This window comes from Lissotriton vulgaris, chromosome 3_2 (genome assembly GCF_964263255.1).
Source record: "Lissotriton vulgaris chromosome 3_2, aLisVul1.2, whole genome shotgun sequence".
Lineage (NCBI taxonomy): Eukaryota > Metazoa > Chordata > Amphibia > Caudata > Salamandridae > Lissotriton > Lissotriton vulgaris.
Window position 1 is genome coordinate 104,816,503 of NC_141690.1, and position 20,757 is coordinate 104,837,259.

General features: G+C 42.5%; 1 protein-coding gene across 1 annotated transcript in view; it reads right to left on the reverse strand.

The window, feature by feature from the left end:
- LAP3 (leucine aminopeptidase 3) overlaps positions 1-20,757 on the reverse strand; it is a 332,922-nt gene that overhangs the window by 242,967 nt on the left and 69,198 nt on the right. The window contains exon 4 of the mRNA XM_086964054.1: positions 13,421-13,526. Coding sequence (XP_086820180.1) covers positions 13,421-13,526 — 106 coding nt within the window. The remainder of the gene's footprint in view (positions 1-13,420; positions 13,527-20,757) is intronic.

Genomic DNA, 20,757 nt, shown 5'->3' on the forward strand with positions numbered 1-20,757 from the left:
TCGTCGTCTGTGAGATAAATGTCATCCACATACGAACATGCAACTGGATCGAAACTCTCCAAAAGAGAGACTATGCGGGCGGAAAACACTCCAGGACTATTTTTATATCCCATTGGGAGTCGTTTAAACATTTTTTGTACGCCGCCGCACGTAAAACTGGTCCATTGGGAACTTAGACCATCTAATCTATGTGCATAAAAACCATTGGAAATGTCAAGCGTGGTTTTGAACCGTTTACGCTCAAGACTATTTACTAGGGCAGAGCCGTGAGTATTCTGTACTGCACAGTTACGGCAATGCGAGTTCAAATGCCGGTAATCCAAAACCAGACGATATGAGCCGTCCGGCTTGTTAACAGTAAAAAGGGGATTATTCATTGGTGACACACACGTTTCAATTACACCTTGATATTCCGATTGTTCAAGGATAGCCGCGACCGAAGCTTTAGCTTCACGCCGTATGGGATACTGGGGTTGTGGCTGCGGCTGTGACCGTAAAGGAATCTCATGGCTAGGGGACAATTTATCCCAGCCACACTGATTCCGGTACACAGCCGGCGCAAGCGCCAGAGCCCACTCTTCTGCAAAATGCAGCGCTTCCACTCTCGATACAGTGTGCGCGAAACTGGGGAGGATCACCTCCTCCCCTCGCGGAGCTGCGAGAACAAAAGGTGGGGGCCAGTCAGCCTCCGAAAGCAAAATGTCATACGTATCCGAAAGATTTTCCCAAAATACCCCTTTTACAGTTCGCTGCATGTCACCTTCAATTAACAGGACAATTTCAAAAAGTCTTTCAGGGGGAGCAACATGTGTATCAGCTGTTTCAATCACAATAAAAGTCTCAGTCGCTGTCACCTTCAACAGTGGACGGAGGGCCTCTCTCACTATGGTAATCTCCGCCGCGCTGTCCAGCAAGGTCAGAGCCCACGTCAGATTCCGAAGCCGCGTTCTCACTATCTGGGGCATATCGATGCGCCGTTAAGGCTGCGACTTTCTTCTTGGCAAACTGCGGTCTCTTTGGCGTAGAGTCGTCCCGCTGATCCCCTTCACTTCGCGTGCGGGGCTGGCCACGTCCTTGCTGGCCACCCCTGCCCCTGCCGCCCCCTCTACCACCGGTTGACGGAGCCGATGAGTCCTGAAAGGAACGAGGAGAGCGTTGGTCAGAAGCCTGAAATCTCTCAGGCGATTTAATCGTCGCGCGATCGCGCAAATCATAAACTCGATCTGACTGCGCAGGCTGCGAAGGCGTAGGACTAGAAACCTGTGTCTGCTGTTGTTGTTGCTTACCCTGATTCCGCTTTTTAGGCCAATTTTGTTTTTTGGACTTGGGTTGTCCACCCGTTTCCGAAGACTGTCCCTGGGGCTGCTTCTTCTCTTTTTCAGAAAAAGCTTTTAAACCCTTAGAAGTGCGGCCAACCATTTTATAAGCCGCCACAATAATTCTTGCCAGCTGACGGGGTTTCTCGGCATCGGGAATTAACGCCAGAGCATTGGCCACCTGAAAGTTCACTGCATCCCCCTTGACATTTGCAAGGATAAGACCGCAAACCGTCTCAAACGAGCCGCTCAGGCGCATACCCAATTCAACCGCCGACTCTGGTCCGTGATCATCCTGAACACGTTTAAGGACCGCAGAAAGGTTTGACACAGACGGGGTGCCATAGCACCTCGAGTAAACCGCTGCAAAAGTCTTACCCCATGTTTCACAGTCAGCAAGTTCAGGGGCTAAATCTTTCGGTAAACTAAGCGTAAGAATCCGGTGTTTTTCACCCGGAGTCGTATTAGGAAACACAGCCTCCAGCTGGTCGAATTTCTCGGCAAGCCAGTAAGGAAAATCATCCTTATTCTCTGGCTTTCTGCCCATAACGGAATTCACCAAGACAGGACTGATTTTCAAACCAGCCTGTTCTGCCCGAAGCTGCGCACCTGCGGGGGCTGCGCCATGAATATTACGACCAATGTAATGAACAAGCGCTCTAATCACTCCAACCGCGACATCATGAAGACGCCGCAGGTCACCCACATTACAAGTGGCGCGATTAGGATGAGGAGTAAATCCACCCAAAGCGGGCCAATTTGTGCCCGGAATGGACAAAGGACCTAACCTCGGAGCCGTTAAAGAATGGGGTAGGGCGCCACCAAACCAAACTCCGTGCTGCCAAGCGTCGATAGGTACTTCCAGTGCCCTGTACGGAGCATAAGCCGCCGGTACATCCGAGGCAGTGTATGAATGGAAGACACCCGAATTAGCGTCCACTGCCGGAAATGTCACCTAGGAATAAAACAATTCGTACGGGTACGCATGTTCCGCACTCACCACTAGAACCACAGCCAAGCCTTCCGCAGGGACATTATACGCCCGCAAGTGGTCGCGAACCGTGACGCGGCTATGCTGCGCTATGTCCACGGCCATGTTAGCACAGGAAGTGAAAAGAGACAAAGAACACTTTGTAGCACAACTGGGTAGTAATTCAAAGAAACCGTTTATAGAAGAATTCAAGCTTGAAAAGACCTATTTCAAAAATAGGTAGGTTTTTCCGACACCACCGTTTACCGGAAACGGGAATGAAGGTGTCAAGGTATGAATGATATACTACTCGAGTGTCATGAAATAAGGCCAACCAAAACGTTGGGCGCCATGTAGCAGGGTTTCCGTTCTCCCACAGAACTGTGCATAGAGATCTAGAACCTCAGTGAGTTAGGATGATCCAAAACTCATCTCAGTGTCAGAAATCCCCTTACCTAGCTAGCTACAGTGTCTCATGGATCATTATGGAATGATCCATGTCTTAGACAAACCAGAACATGATCTTTAGAATACCTCAGGAATCGTGGAACACATGAACACTCTTTCGTTATATAATCATTTCAAACCAAAACTGAGAGTCAAAGAACACAAGTGCAAGTTTGAAATATTTATTATTCAATGCAAAGTTCTCAAACGCAGTATCTTGTATAATACCAAAATGCAGATTATAAAAATCAGAGTCAGCAGCATAGTCACTAATCCATAGTAAGCAAAAGGTGCTAGCATGTTATAATGCAAAATCTATAGAAATCTATATCACCTATATTTCGCGCACCCTATCTAGCATATTATTTTATATCTAAGAAGGTCTCATTCGGGCTTTAGCAGGGCGGCCCCATACCTCTCAATGTCAGTAGGAGCAGATCACATCAACAGCTACCAGCTCTCTTCATGCGCAGCACCAAGTGTCTACGTTCATTCCGTGTAACTCTATCTTAAACCCGCGTAGAGCCCAAAATGTTGGCATCAACATTATTTGTGTTATGTCTAATGTGGTGCGAGGATCAGGCCTCCCAGCAACCTTGTGTTAGGTTAATCTTAGAGTGTGCAGCTCTCAGTGTGCAGACAGTTGTACCAAGCAAAGCTGATAGCATAGAAATAACATATTATTCTCAAATAAACCACCTCACCGCTTCTAGGGTGAAAGCGACAACAACAAGTATGTGTCGTGTGCAAAACTGAAGCCGAAGGAAAAAAGGCTGTTTAAACATGTAATGCACTCATGCTAACTTAACGCAATATATGTAACGAAGTATCCATATGACAGTGCCACTGCGACTGCTGCACCATTCAAATCACCAGCCTGCTGTCTGCAAGGCAACTGCACTCTTGGCTGCCTGTTTAGTAGTAAAATATAGCATATTTCATGTATATTAGCTTTGTTTTTAATGTGCAATGTTTATTGCAACATTTAGAATTTGATCATAATGAACAAATAGTTTGTGTTGAAAAAAATCAACCTGATAATGCCTAGAAAGTGCAAAGAAAGGTACTGAGACATGAATAGGAAATGCCACAAACATTTTAAGACTAAAGCATCTGCTTTACACAAGTAATAAAAAGCAAGCATTCCAAAATCCTGCTAGAAGTGGTCTGCTTTTCCTTGGGAAGAGTTCTTATGTTAACAGTGAATGGGGCTTAAACACTGTGACCTGCTTTAGTAAATTATTGTAATTGCGTGCAGCCAGAAGTAAAAAAAAAAAAAAAAAAAAGTTCAACACAAAATCGAATGAACACAGTAATTCAGCCATGGGAACTGATAAGAACACCCTATCAAGATATATTAAATACAAGAAATTTCACAAGCACGGCACAAGCGCTGTGCAAGGGAAACCTAAACGTGGAGGATGTGTTGCAGTGATGATGTAATATTTCAGGAACCATTAGACCTTTAGACTTCATTTTGGGGTCAAAGCATAGGTTTTGGGGGTCAAGTTGTCTTATAAGTCTTAAAGAGACAGAAAAAATAAGCCCTCAGAGCAACTCTTCCATTTTCCAAAATGGCGAATATAATAAAGGAAGAAGAGACATCTATAGAAATTAAACAAATACTAATGGTTTTTAATCCTTTTATGTATACACCAACCAATATTTATGATCTGAATATGAACGTAGTGTTTATCACTTCTGTTTTCGTAGTTCACTTTATTTATTTGTTTCAGCAGTCACTAGTGGTACATTTGCAGAACTTTGAACATTTGATAAGAGCATAGTGATGGACATCTTTTTGTAGCACAGGTTTTGCTGTGGGTAGAGGCTTTAGAGATTTCGTAGGTTTTAGCACCCCAGCAATACCTTCACAACCAAATTCACACAGATCTTTTTCCACCTATGCATGATCCAAACCATTTACACATCTTCTGATCAAGTAGAAGGCTCTTTTAATGTGTCCATGGACAGTATATAATGTCAGTGTAAGGTCACTTAGCGTGACTGATCTCTTGAACTCACTGTACTGAAGATTGTCAAATGTGTGACAGTAAGAAATTGGTTTACACACACGCACAAGGTATTTGTCTACGTCTTTAAAGTCACATCCTTCTTCCGTCTCAGCAAATCCTTTTAGAAACTTCACAGGTTCAGCTGTTAAAGCTACAAACTTTGTTCCAATTTTGCTTATAGTGTCATCACCCATAAGAATATGTGCCCTGATAAGAACACTGGGCATCTCTGGGTGAAGTTACTTGTATAGAATAGGAAGCAGGATTAAGTGTGGTTTCTTGTCTGTTCCATAATGTATCCATAACTCTGACAATCCTGGACTTATGAACATTGCAACAAATCTAAGCAGCACAATATTAGCATCTGTGTATTTTACAGTACAATGACTCGATTGGAACCATTTCAAACAACCCACACAACATGCAGGTCTGCTTCCTCCAATTTGCTGTAACATTCTTGAACAATATGGCCCATACCTTTTTAATATAAATTTGCAGGCACCAACTCCTTATTGACAATCATTCCACTTGCAATAATTGGGACTTCAGTGATCTCTGAAGCATCAGCAATGTTTTGGCAGGTTAACATCTCCAAGTTCATCTTGTTTGATGTTGATGACCAGAATGTATCAAGTTGCACAGATTTAGGTGTTGGATTTTTGATGCAGGCAAGATCTGTTGTTCCACTTGTAGACATTCATCTGATTCTCTCACATTCTTTGAGAGATAGTACAAGATAATTGTCAAAGACAATGAGCAGTTCTGGCAAGGTGCACACTGACTTTGGTAACTGTAGAACAGTCTCAACCACCTCTATGAAGTTTTGCATGGATGAAATCTGGACCGTTCGCAATTGTGACATATAGTCCACAACAACAGCAGTTTTCAATGAGGACACCTTTTTTAATTGAAATTCTACAGGTGAAAGATTTTTTCGAGCTCTTGTACAAGTTTGTGCTTCACAGTTTAGTTGAAGCATCTCCATTAAATAATGTGTTTATTGGAAGATCATGCAACAGAATGTCCTTAATTAATTCACCCTTTCTTTTGCTACATTCATCTCTCTATGTGCTTGCGAAAGTTGCTTTTTTGTAACCTGTTTTGTAGTGGCTGATTGGATGAAACTCCTACTATGGCAATTAAATCATGGAAGTTTAGTTTTAGTGATTATATCGGACAACATTGCAAATCAAAAGGACTCTATGGTAAACTAGCAGCCACTGAACAACATATTCACTTTTACTTGTCTGACCAACAATTCCCTTTCAGCTTTTCTGTGATCTCTGTATCGTCTGTTCCAGTTTCATATCTGGAGCCACAGCATTGAACCTTCTTTCTCGGTCTTTCACCACAAAATGTCTTTGGATTATTTTTCTGTAGAGGTATGGTTGTTCCACCTCTAGCTTCTTCACTCTTTCCAAATACCAGGACCCATATCAAAGGTAGTTTAGGCAATCGAATTCCCGAAACAGTAATCAGTGTCTCCACAGTCTTCACGTGCAGCTCCCAAACACCTTCCCGATCAGCATATACCAAGTGTTTCGCTAGAGCTATCATGAGTGAAACATTTCCCCAGTACTTGCTAAGTTCTGATTTTACTTCACATTCTTTGACAAACTGTACAAACTTGGTTTTTAGGATTTATGATTTTGAATTGAGTGTATTGAACATTGCCTGGCTTTGCATTATGTCTTTTGAATGAATTGCACCCTGTGCCTTGTTCACTTCTGAGACAAGACATGCAAAACCTAATTGGTCATACTTGTTCCAGAAAGCACTCCAACGCAATGTTTCCATAGCCTTAGATATAATGAACATACCTTGTAACAAACCAGCATATTGAGTTCTGCTCACTACTGACAGGACATTTTTGCTTCCGAATATTTCAGCCGCAATAAGTATCATATGCTCCCCATCCCCTGAGATACCTTCCTGCACACTGCAACACAACTTTTGTCATTTGAAAAATGCCCTTCATTGGATAAAGATCCTCAAATCCTATTGGATTGCTCATATAATTCTCAGAAGCAATACGGAAAACACCATCGCGTAAAATTGCCTGGATAGGATGGTCTTCAAGCTGAGCATGCATATTTTGGAAATTCTTTGAGCTGTGTCTACTGTTGCGTAGTTTGTGACTGGAGATGGCATTACTGGTAAAACCTCAACCTTCAATGAGATTGTATTCTGGGAGATTAGAGCTTGAATTCCAGACCACAGAGGAACTGGCCTTTCTTCATCCTTCAGTCCGTACCGAATAAGCAACATGATAAGTTCAGTTAAATCAACTTTGCGGACTGCAGCATCAGGTACTTTGATACTTTCTGGTAGAATAGGACGTGTTGATGGCTAGTAATGATTTTGCATACGTTGGCAGGGCAGCTGGGTTATAAGTTTGCAGCTTTGTTTGTTTATGCCAACTGATTCAGCTTGTTTTCCAGCAGATACTTCATAGGTACACTACTGAAAAAGAACCATGGCAGTATCATGTGTGCTGGATGTTCCGGACAAAGAAGAGCCATCTTCAAAATCGAAATTATCAAGAGCAGCAACTGTAAATTCTTTCCTGGTAAAGTGACATGGAAGTGGTGTGCTGTCGGATTCACAAGATTTTACAGCATGAGCTGCTAACAAAGTTATTGCTATGTACAATGTCATCTTAACTTGGTGATACACCAATCCTATTAATTGAAGTGATTAGCCCTCTACTTTTGCACTGGTCATAGATTGAGTGTGTAGTCATCATGTGAAGCAGAGTTTTCTTTTTGCTGAGATGTAATTTGCACAGCATTATCTTGTGGGTTCATGGGATTTTTTTCTACTTCTTTGTTTATATCTTGAAAGCCATCATCAATGCTGTTGGCTTCTGTTCCAAACTCAAGAACTTTAATTTGTAACAGTTTTGCTTTGCTGATATTAAACAATGATGTAAAAGATGTTAAGACAACATCAGGCATTCTTGCTGAATCACATAATTTGCGGACCTCTGGGCATTCACAAAATTTGTAATCAATTCCAAAATCGAAATCTTTCAGGACGTTTCTTAAATTGGTTCCTGCTGATTTTACTGCATCCTGAGATTTTCTTTTGGCTGCAAATCATCAGGAGTCAAATCAACTGATAACACCATAAGTGACTCATTCTTTTTGTTATACTGATAAAAACAAATTCTGTCTTTGTACATTCTCGCCAGAAAAATCTTAATTTTATTATTATGGATTCATTCAGTTTCATCAATGTTGCGGTTGTAAATAAACACAGTGCAGTCCCTGTAGATCCTTGTAAGTAGTTTATTTAGGTAAGATGGTAAGTTAAGAATAAGAAGATGAAACCCCACCAGGAGCAGCCTCCTCCGCTCAGCCCTCCATCCAACTGACAGTCTTACACACCCAACATTCCAACAAGCTCTCACACCAACATTCTAGGCTGAGCAGCAGGAATAAGTACAACACATCTCCCTTCTTTAATTAGAAGAACATTATATAGGAATAAAGTTGTGGAGAACATGTCAAATCAAGCAACCTCAGCAATTAACATCAAATAAAGAAAGATCAGCAATTTACCATCCACTCAATCAAATCCCGCAAACCAGCAAATTACATTCACACCACCTTCTCCCTTCCTCAAATAAAACATTACTCCCAAATCGAAATAACCAACACACCATCACGCCAACACACACAAAAACCAGAGAAACCAAACAAACTGACTGGCCAGGTCAGCATGTGGCAAAAAGGGTCCCAAGTCACGGCATGACAGGGAAAGAAGCAACATTTCTAGACACATTATATAAAACTTATGAATGTGACAACAGTCACGTCACTTCGGTCACACACATATCACTCAAAATAGAAAATCTGGTAAACATCCAGAATACACATGTTCCTATGATCAACACTGGGACATTTAGACAGGGTATCGGGGAAGTGGAGAAAATACCATGGGTTCGATGCAGGGTTGGGGAATGACTGAGAGGCCGCCGAGGACACCGGCCAGGATGTCGCCCTGGGCCCACGGCCTATGGCCCAAGAAGTTAGATATACAGTTACCCCCTTCGGCAGTGGGCACAGTTGGGATCATGGTGCCTGGTGGGCCGGGAAAGGATTATACTAAACTAATGCATGTAAGTGGGTGGGGGGTGGGGTGACGGGGGAGTCCAGGGTGAGCTGGAAAATTAATTGTGCTATGTCAATAATTTGTGCTTTGATTCAAAATGCCAATAAAAACTGTTTAAAAAAAACACTGGGACATTTAGGTCCCAAAACCACTTAAATCTCGAATATGGAGCAAACTCCATGTAATAGGATACATATGTACCTATGATCAAGCACTGGGACATTAAGGTCCCAAAACCACTTAATGTAATTGGGGCACATTGCTCCCACAACCTCCACATTATTGTGTAACATCTCCTGAGGATCTAGTAGTGGTGCACTTGGCTCCCACAATGTCCATTGGAAAGGCAAACAGACAACCCTACAATGCATGACTGGGGCATCTAGCTACCAAAACATTTGAAAATTGAACTGGGGCACTTTGCTCCCAAAACCTCTCAAACTAAATAGGACTGGAGCACACTGTTCCTACACCCCCCACAAAATAGGAAACTCTCTGTGACAGTTACTCTACTCCACAACCTCCCCTCAAGAGGACATACCAAAGACAACAAGGCGAAAAACAAACTATTAAAATAGTTGAAGATGTATACCAGAATTACATGCAGAAAATATATTGATATGACTCTTAATGTTGATCATTGATACAGCTTATTCATTCACTTTAAATCAATACAATAAATTGTCAAAGAGTTCGATAGTGGTTTACACAACAAACTAAAATAAAAGAAGTCGTCACCGTTGTCGTCATGAAGGGTTTGTATGAACAAAAGTGGTACCATATGAGAGTTTAAAACTCTCATTGCTCGTTCTGCTGACTTTGCTCACTGAGAGTGCTATCACCTCCTTGCTGTCTCCCAGAAACGCGGTGCAAATCCCACCAGCTGCGGAGTGCATCCGTGCTCCACAGTAGATGTGTGAACTGCACGGTGCAACCACAACTCCAATATACTAATGTAACGTTCCCAAAACTTTATTGAGGGAACTAGGTAGTATTCGTAGTATCAGATAGCTGCCCCAGACTCAGAAAATGGCAGCATGTAGTTTACGTTGTGCCGGGTGGCTACCGGCACGTCAAAACAGCATAGCATCCATGAACAGGACAGGATTCCAGAGTCTCTCCGCGTAAGATGAGATGTCATATTAAGAACACGCGGGAAAGGTAAGGTGTGCGCGTGTAGAAAAGAACTCTCGCAGCTGTTTGAACATCGCACACTTTAACGGCTTGAAAAAAAAATTGTCAATGTGAAGACACTTGGCAAAAACACATACTCAAAAAAAATGTCTACGCTACGCTCAATGAAAGCAAGTCTTCCTTTTTTTTCTTAGGAAGCAATGAAAAATCGGCACAGCTGAAAATAAACAACAGTTTATCAATCACGCCTCGCTCCCTGTTATCCGCTGTCAAAACAAACAACCACGGAGTGAATTGCTCACGCTGCGCTCCGCTCTCTCACCAAGGGGTCACAACAGAGCACGGAGAAGAGCACAATTTGGCTGACGTGTATAACTGCTGAAAGAAATGTTATGCATATCATAACAAGACACTCGTCCAAACTCTGATGAAGTGTCAAGCTCACCAAGGATGCCGATATTTCAGAACAAACTGCAGAAATTATTCTTGTGTGTCAAAAGATATCCAATTTAGAGCGTTCGACTTGAATGTCTTGAAACAAGAGCATGTATAGATTAAATAAGGAAATAACTCTTGGCTTCACGTAACTAGTGTCAAGCACTATTTTAAAGATGAAAGTTTCACATCAGCTAACGCCAGTTCTCTTTACAAAGACTTTTGACCTTGAGCTAGAAAGCTTAATCTGGCACTATGAGGCTTAGGGCGACAGATTTTGGGGTCACTGGCCGGGTCTTCTGATGCCAGAAAGATTACATAAAACGTACAATTTTAAAGTATTTTACCTTTTTCTTAAATTCCTCTGCTTTTGTTCTGTTTCCTTGAATTTTCTTTTCTTCTTGTAAGGTCCTTAGTTTATCCTTGTAAGCTCCTTAGTTCCTTGTACATAGACTTTTCCTGCACGCTGTAGATTCTTTAAATTGTCGCCAAAAATGTTGTAAATAAACGCAGCGTAGTCCTTGTAGATCCTTGTAAGTAGTTTATTTAGGTAAGATGGTAAGTTAAGAATTAGAAAATGAAAACCCACCAGGAGCAGCCTCCTGCCGCTCAGCCTTCCATCCAACTGACAGTCTTACACACTCAACATTCCAACAAGCTCTCACACCAACATTCTAGGCTGAACAGCAGGAATAAGTACAACAGTTGCCCATTATTTCTCTGATCTCGCTGAGTGTGGACCCATAGCAAGCACTCAAGAGTGGCTTTAAAACTTAATTTGCTTTTTCAAAGAGTGCAAACTTAATTGAAGGCTGGTAGTTACGTTGCTGCTGGGAGCTCATTGTACATTTCTATTTTCGAATGTACGCACGCATGCAGTTCTCGTAAGCATACAAATCCACTGCAAATACATCCACCTTGCTGTTTAGATTAGCTACTCGGCTAAAACATAATCTTGAAAGAAACTAGCTGCAGATAAAAACATGCTTGCCCTTTAAGACAACATAATCTGTACTTTGTTCTTTCGTCAATTCCTTTGACCCTTGTTCTGACTAAACCACCCAACACATCGAAGATCCTAGGCTTTCCGATTAGTTGTTGGAGCTGTGCGAGGGGTAACCATCGATCTTCTAAGTGGCGGGGCATTGGATTTGGTTGTCTTCACTTTCTCAGAAGACGCACATTTTTGCTCACATTCACTGGTTTAGGTATTTTTTGACAAATTGTTTCAAGGCTTTTTTCCGTTGTATACCGCTTGTAGCACTTGTTGGTACAATGATAAATTACTTGATCCTCTTCAACCATCAGTATCAATCTTTTGTGAGCATCGTCTTGCCGTATTTCTGCAGCTTATATAACTCGTGTCCAGCCGCAGTTGATGTTAGCTTTTCTTTCGGATTAGTTTGGCATGTGCCACAATTTTCTTTGTTGAAGGAGTCCTCAGATGTTGTAGCTAGCAACACTGTCAGGAGGTAAAGAGCCTCTGCTACCAACTGCTTTGCTCATGTTTATGAATTTGAATCAACAGAAAACCTTAAACAAAAACAATACTAAAATAAATTATCAATATGATGTCTAAAATACACTCTTATTGACCAACCATTTTAGAAAATGACAGAAGGGTTGCTCTGAGGAGTTACTTTCGGTCTCTATAAGACTACTTGAGACCAAAACCTTTGTTCTGACACCAAAATGAAGTATGTAGGTCTTATGGTTCCTGAAATATTACATCATCATTGCAACACATCCGCCATTTTTAAAAATGGCGTCTAGAAATGACAGATCACGACAGCAAATTTCGGAATGTCACTTTATTGGTGACGGTAACTATGTTGAACAAAGATTAATAATGCTTGCGGTATCCACGGCAGGACTTATTGCACTGCTCAAAATACTGGTGCTCCTCAAGTTCATATATCTTTTCCAAAACATCTTCATACTACTCAATGAAGCCTTCTTAGCCAAACTATAGACGGGTTTAATCCGAGTTTACTTACAGGAACTTTGATTTTTGGTGCTCCCCCCTTCTAGGGGGGTGTAGCTGTGTGATAAAGTGATTTTTTAAAGATATGTTAGATTCCCTGATGGTTATTGATATCATTGTATGCTGTTGAATGAGAGGTAATAAAATTAAAAAAACATAACACTGTCAAAAACAATTGTGGTCACTAAAACATTGTGCCATAATCATCCAAATGAACAGGGCGCTGCCTTAATGTTTCTAAAGCACTCTGAATATTTGACTGTCTTAATTGCCGGTTCATCAGATTCCCTCATATTCAAAGCTTTAGGGCTCATAAACGGAAATACCTGTATAACATGCACCGAAGTACAACACAGTACCTTCAGAAAAAAATTACTAACAAAAATGCAATAAACGTTGAGTACCACCAATTAGTAAATTAATGAGCAAAAATAGTTCCAAACACTCTTGATCGTGGGCATGTTACTACAGATATTGCTTCAATGCACTATCATGAACATCTAAATGAAACGCCTGTTTTTCACAGAGAAAGACATGGTGACCTTGGTGCATCTTACACACGCACACACAGAAACACACACGCAGCTAGCATTAAGAGTGACAACCACTGCCTAGTTATTCTCATCTGAACCTCCAGACAGGCAGTATTGAGCCAGTGGGGTTTCATTCCCTGCTTATGTGAGTCGGTCCTTGGTAGGGTGACACTGATTAAGTGGCTTGTGCTGTTTGTTTGGGCTGTCCCTGTTCTCTTATTAAATCAATTACACCAGTTAAAAGCAATGGTTGACTTGTTCGATAACCTGGAGCATATGGGTTCTAATCCTTGCTGGGCCAACTTGGTTTTTCATCCTTCTAATGTTGAAATGCAGTTATGTTTTGTGTGACAAAGCTGCCGTATTAAGCGCTAGATGAAAAACAACGTGTTATAATATATGTACGCTGGAATATAATGCAACCAAAACTTTAGTTAAAGTGTATGACTTGTACGAAATTATACACTTACCAGAGACAGCTGAGCGAATGTTTTCTTTGCTCTCATTCCACTGTTCCAAATGATTAACTCCAGCTGACCTTTTACCGAGGCCGACCAGGACAACACTGGCATAGTCCTAGAAAAAAAAAGTGAAAACAAAACATCGGTCTTCACATAAGATTTCAATTAGAAATGGATATAAACGGTGACGAAAATACTGGGTAAGCAACTATCATGCCTTCCTGATTATGACTTTAGTTGGCTTCCGGCTACACACAATGCACTCGAAAGTAACCTAACCGCTATTTATAGCGCATTACCAAACTTTCAAATCAAGAGACACAAAGTACAAAAAAATTCTAACTATGTTTAGATCACCCAGCGCCCGACCTCGGCTCGGACCTGGGGATCTGGGTTCGAGTCTCGGTAACAATGCCAAAAACCTCCTGTGATTCTCGGCAAATCACTTAATCTCCCCATGCCTAAAATGAATGTGTGTCCTCATGTAACGTAACTGGTGCTATGTAAAGAGCTCTGATACCCGATTCGGTTCGGGTCTAGTTCGCGCTATATAAAAACTCAGCAAAAAAATAGGCAGGTATTGTTGGGGGAAGTGGGGTGTGAGTGGTTTGAGCAAACCCACTCCATTGTCCAGTCACCCTACATCTCTCTGTTGCTGATGGCTCTAGATCAGAGGTCGTCAAACTTTATGATGCAGAGACCCCCTTGTCAAACGTTTTTAGGCGCGAGGACCCCCTTCTGACGAAAAGTTCTAGAACCTGGTACTCCTTATCATAGACAACTATCGACAACCATAAACGTCCCCAATTCCCACAGCAAATAATTTTTACGGCGGAGAAATAATATTAAACAGTGTTTAGCAAACCAAAGGTCCTTGAACGTGAGTATTCAGTAAAAGGTGTAGCTAAAAACAAAAGGGCCTCATTTATGAGGAATTGGCGCAGGGCAGCACCGCAAGACTTCTTGCTGCACTGCCCTATGCCAATGTGAAAGGGCAGGAATGCGCTGTATTTAAGAAATACGGTGCATTCCTGTCCTTTTCCTTTGCGTTGGCGCACAAATTGATGCCTAGCACCAACATAGACAGGATTGTTTTTGTACAGGAAGGGGCACCTTCCTTCAAATAAAATCCAGAGAGGCGTCTTTCTCTTTCGATGTGAGCTGCAGAATGCAGTACACATGGAAAGAGGAACAAGCATTGGCATAGCCAATAGGTCTCGCTTTTAGGACCTTATAAGTATTTAGTTATGCAGCACAATATCCTTGGTGCACCAACATCAAGTGTTGCATGGCTAAAAACTTATAAAAGGTCCCAAAGGCGAGACCTATTGGCTTTGCCAATGCTTGTTTTAAAGGGGAAGTAAAAAATCCATTGGGGGGTAGCCACCCCGCCCTTACTCTGCGGACACCCATGGTGTCAGTATCCCTCTGTGTGCGCTTTTATTTTCGGCTTGCTGTACTCTCAGCAGTTTGGATTCGGAAGCTAGATTGGAGCCGGCCTAGCTTGGAAATTAAAAATGCGAACATAATTACGTTTACAACAATTAACTACATTTTTGTGATGACTACTTCACGCCGAGTAAGCCAGCGTTTGTAAGCATGGGCGGACCATCTTTTGAATGAACGACCTCATGCGGCAAGTTGGAAAAAAATATGCAAAAATATATATCTAAAATCCGTTTAGGAGGGTGAAAAAGGAAGCTGCTCTTTCATGCGCCATATTGGTCATACTGAGCTCCGAGCAGTTTAAATTCAGAACCAGCAATGGACGTGTAAGATTTAAAGAAGTGTATTCTTTTTCCAACTTTTTACACCAGCGTTCGCTTAGGAGAAATTGAATGAATACGGTTACTGCCAGTTGCTGTACTGCCTGCATGTATCACGCCCGCTCAGACTCAAATGGTGTGTCTGTGGGCCGGGTAGCCAACATGCAGTCACTATCGGAGAATGACTTGGCCAGAGCAAGTCTAACCACCAGCTGCAGTCCCGTTCTGCGCTTTGACTCCCACAAGTGTCTAAGTGTAGTATAGAAATGCTTTGGGTTTCTAAAGTAATGAACGATACCGGAAACCCTACCTATAAAATATTAGGTTTGGGATGGATGTGAACAAATCCATAGGAGAGCGCCCCATGTGTAACCCAGAGCGCCCCATCTCAATGAGAAAACAAGCATTGGCTGCGCGGCCGTAAAAGTAATACCACGCGGCCATAAAAGCGAAAGTCATCGCGATCACTCTGAAAGCGAAAGTGATCGCGATAACGCGCTATAGCACGCTAGGGATGCACGCGCAGCAGCGCGCGCACTTGTGCGCGTGACAGTAAGCTGGTGGCCGCTTTAGTAGCACTTTTCAAAGCAGCTACTAAATGTCTCGGCCAGACCAGCGCATGCGCTGGATCAGGCGTTTGTTTTTGGAGCTGCCCCAGGTTTACGTGATTTTGTAAATATGGGACAGCATTCAAAATCCATGGGTGTTGCGTGGTAACCCCACGCAAAGCCCATGGAACACCTTCTTGATGCAGAGTAAGGCAACACAGTGACTTGCGCTGCTATGTCTTACTCCATATCTATGAGGCCATGCAAAGCCATGCAGGGTGACTTCGCACCGCCTCATAGGTATGGTTGAGACACTTGCGCCGCTGGAGCGTCAAAAAAAGTGATGCTCTAGAGATGAAAGCCTCTCATAAATAGGCCCCAAAATATTCTGTACATTTTTTAGGTCTTTCATGATCAGGTAGCTACATATAAAATAATGGGCAGCGTAAATAAAAATTAGATTTTAAAACGTCTTACTCAGTGGGAAATGCACTGTAGTACTTTATAAAACCTCTATTAGTTAATGCACTGCAGAGATCTGTGAGTAACCAGAAAGCAACAGAATTAGAACTTGATTGGTGCAGTGGCGAATAGTGATGTGTATTTTTTAGTGCTACGAGGTCACAGCCTCTGACAGAAAGCACTGTAAATATTTAAGTCATTACTTTATACTTGCATTACACACAGTGTAAGATAGAGTGCTGCAAACCGTGCAAATAGTTTTACGATAAAATGGTGCTTCCAAAATGTAGATGTTTAGGAATACCAGAGCGTATGAAATGCAATTTTCTTTTTACATCACTGTCCTTTCAACACACCCTTAGGCTGTGTAAATACAATTAAAATTAAAAGCACGCACTTCACAGCTCAGTTGTTAACTCTTTGCACTACCACTCAAAAAACCAAATCTTTGTCATCACAAAGCTTGGAGTGATTTGATCAATTAAAGCAAGAACCAGCTCCAAGCACCCTTTACACTTGCAGATTAACGTATAGGCCTATAGGCCCATTTGCATTTCACTCAAGCGAGCTGGTACTTTGGAACGAAAACTTTTCACAGGAGAAGAGACTCAGTTAATGGAACTTCAGCTGATAATGATCTAAATTAGCCATCCCATGACTGTTGTCTTTATCCAAAAGGAAAGCAAAGGTTTTGGATTGCCACCTCATTCCCATGCCTCCATTCCCACCCCCCTCTCCCGGGGGTTGCACCCCACAGATGGAAGACCTCTGCTCTAGAAAGAGCACACTCTCTTTGCTGAGTCACTCTGTGGCATACATGGCAGCCTGGAGAAAACGGTGAGACTTCGCAGTCTCTTGGCAGGTAGAGAGTAAAAAAGGTTCTTAAAATATTTTGAGCACATGTGCTCCTGAGCTCTAAAGGTGTTTCCAGAAGTTTGAATTGTATTCTTTGCACCACAAGAAGAGGTCTTTAAGATCTCCCCCTGCTCCAATTTCTTTAATTTGAGCATATGTGTGCTGCTGGTTTCTCTGTAGTTTCATGACTGCTTTCTTGGAAGCTCTGATGATGACAATGTTGTACTAATTGAACTTCAATAGCATCAGGGCCCTTGTCAGATCAATGCAGTGCAGCACCTAAAGCACAAGTAGGATCCTACCTGGGAGCGGAGTTGAAGGCTGTTTTTTTTTTTTACCACTAATTACATTTAGTTTGTGGTATTAGCTAGTTTGTTAGGCCAGTTAAGGGGGGTGGGCACAGCTTTTGGGCATGCACAGCAACCACTAGGTACAACGGCTGGTCTGTGAAGAAGCCCCACACTATGGCTGAGGCTGTATGGTTGGCAGTACAAGGACTGCCCCATACGGGGATTAATTATGATGAGGATCGAAACTTCCTCTGTAAGGAATCTGATTTTGTCATCTAGCTCCTCGTAATGGCTGTTGGTAACGAAGCTGTAGAACATCAAACAACCTGGCAGTAGTCATACCGAACTTGATGTGCTCCAGGGCATCGTAAACATGGTGGCAACAGACTGCCTAGTTATTAAAAGGCTTTTCAATGATCCAGTTTTTGAGGTCTGGTGTGAAGGAGGCACTCCTTACCCAGCCATGTCGATAAAGGTCAGTAAATCCTGCTGCATTTCTGAAGCTCATATTTGCCATACCCATTGCTGAGGTGAAGACCACTGCTGATGCATTTTTTATCTCCCTCCTGCTCAAATCCTATCCAGGTAGTATGCGAAAGCTGCCAAAATCTGTTGATAATAACAAACAAGAATGGCCAGGTAATAGCTACTCTGATGGATGTGGCAGTCATTGAAGGCATTCATTTTCAAAGCTGTGAATCCTTTTGTCATCTCTATCCAAAAAGGCTGGTCTGGAGTGTGGCACGGGGAGATAGGGTTTTGTGATCTATGCTGCTCTGCTTGCATAAATGCTGAGTTTGCTTTGGTATAGTCAATAAGACAGGTGGGTTTGTTGTCCAGTGCTTTATACTTCCTGTTGACCACCAGCCACACCAGTATCTGGAACCTTAACTTTTTCCTCTATTGCCTTGTCAACCTCGGTCGTGTCAGCTTCTGCTTGACGGGGTTAGTTGGTGGTGAGGGGGAATACTGTGGCATCAGCTGCCTGGAGCGGTGGCAATTGTGGCTGAGATTATGGTGGTTGATGGTGTTACACTGGCTGAGACTAGTTTGAAAATCTTACAGAGATAGGCATCATCTGCTGGACATCTCTAATCAGGTTGGCAGGGACCTGGAAAGCTATTTTTTATACCAAGTTTATTGTTCAGCTTCAACAGCAACATTTATTGTAAACATAACTAGGTGCGGGGTCCATTTCCATAGACTTACGTGATTTCCATGTTCACTATGCAAGCATAATATATCAACAATGTTACATTCATGGAGCATATATAATTGACGAGAGTTAACAATGCTCAAAAAATGTGCCCAAGTACTCCAGCCACATACTCCTTCATTGCAACTCCATACCTCAGACACCAGCAGTCCAGTATTACTCCTAGGTATCAGCCTTTCATAACAAGCCATGAAACGCGCTCCAGTCGCCTCATACTTTCATAATGTTCTGCAACTTGTATCCATTACACCCATAAATCTCCCTTTCAGCCGCCATACACTAGTTCGTATTGGTAAACCAGACTTGAAATGCAGGACACCATTTACTTCCCCACGGTCAAGCCTAGCCATCACCAGTTCTTTATCACAAAGACGTTTGTTATATTTCACTTTCAATTGGGGTGTGTCATGCTGACAACCTGCTTTTATAGACACCTCTTTGGGAGCCCATTGTGCTCATCCCAACCCAAATCTTCAAAAGTGTCCAGGTCTCTTTCCCAATTTGCTTTTCACATTTCTAAGATCTTAGGAGAGTCATTAATCAGTGCTTTACATAAATGTGAGATCTCCTCCGACCACAAATTGTCCATCAGTACCCTACATTCTCAGGGAGTGAGGGCAGGGGGAATATTCTTGTATGTTTTGGGTTTCAGTTTTGTAACATCACATGACACGCTTCAGCTGTATATATGACAAGTGTACTCAATTTTGAAAAACATTTTTGTTCGAATACCTTTCCATTCAGTCGTAGATGTACCAGTTCGCATTGCTTGTTCCCCCCTTTGCCTGGGTCCTGGTTATCTGTTTAAGGGACTGCCCGGTATATCATTGTGTAATATCCCCAAGTCCTCAAAGCATGATGATCAATGTACAGGACCGATTCGTCCTGGGGGAGAATACTTAATGAGGATGACACAAGGGACACCCAGAACTACTTATGTAAATCTGGGAGAGATATCTCACCATAACAAGAATCCCAACAGAACTCTGAGAATCACATTTTCAGTATTTCCCATCCAGGTCTGTGCGTAGAGTGTCTATTTTCAGAAAGAAACCCCTGGGGTCCAAAAGGAGACATTTTATAGTATACATACAACTCTGAGAAGTGGCATTTTGTAAATTGCCTCTCTGCAGAGCAAGAGCAATTGGTGCTTTGGCTACTGTGGCACAGCCGAACTAAACAGTTCACGAACTCCCTTTAGATTGCATGTATAGCATTCTTCCATGTCTCTAGTGACACCTAGTCAAAGCATCTGCCCTTACCCAGTACGTCAACGGCTCCATCATCAATTCAAATAAAATGGGATATGATTGGCATCCCTGCCAAGCAGCTTGTTCCAGTTCAAATGTTGCACACAGTATCCCATTTACCATAACATGCAGCAGTATAACCCAGGCCGTGATCCATACCAAAACCCATCCTACTAATAACCGTGAAAGAAAGCTCCACACCACAGTATCAAATGCCTGTGGTAGCCAGTGGCCTCAGTACTGTTGCTTCAACTACAGAGCCTGTACTTTAATGTATTATTAATTCTACTATGACTACACCAGATCATCCTTCCACGCAAAAGGTGCTTCCTCGACCTCTGTAAACAAGTGTGCCTATGCAAGGATAGTCTACTGGTCCCTTGGTCTCAATATTCAATAATCAGATTGACCTATATGAGATACAGTTCTCCAATGACTTTCCTTGTTTTTTATCAGTATTATCGTGGCCAAGGATAGGCAGTGCAGTAAACGAGGTAATCCCTAGCCTCCACTTACATTCTTAAGAGAGGATTAGCAATTTTACTCAAAAGACAGCAAAAGAGTTTTCTTGGTCATTCATTGGGCCCAGGTTCCCAACCCCATTCTAGCTAGGAAATCGCAGTGGTGACCTCTTCCACAGCTATGTTTTGGTCAAGCACAAGTCTTTCTGCATGGCTCAAACAATGTGTCTGAACCCCGTTCAGAGGGCCACTGGGCAAGCAGGTGTTACTGGGCCCAACCGCAGTAGTGGAGGCCTTTTACTCCTGATGTTATGGGGCCAACCCTACTATGGATCCTGCTCAACAGGGTCAAGTAATCCCCCTCCCCCGCCCCACCTCTGCACCTGACTCTCAGTTGGTGAGCGTAGAATGAGCAGTCAAGGCTCCTTTTTGGGGGTGGGAGAGACAGATCCAGATCAGTGAACATGACTCGCAACTCAACTTGCAAGCAGTGCAAAC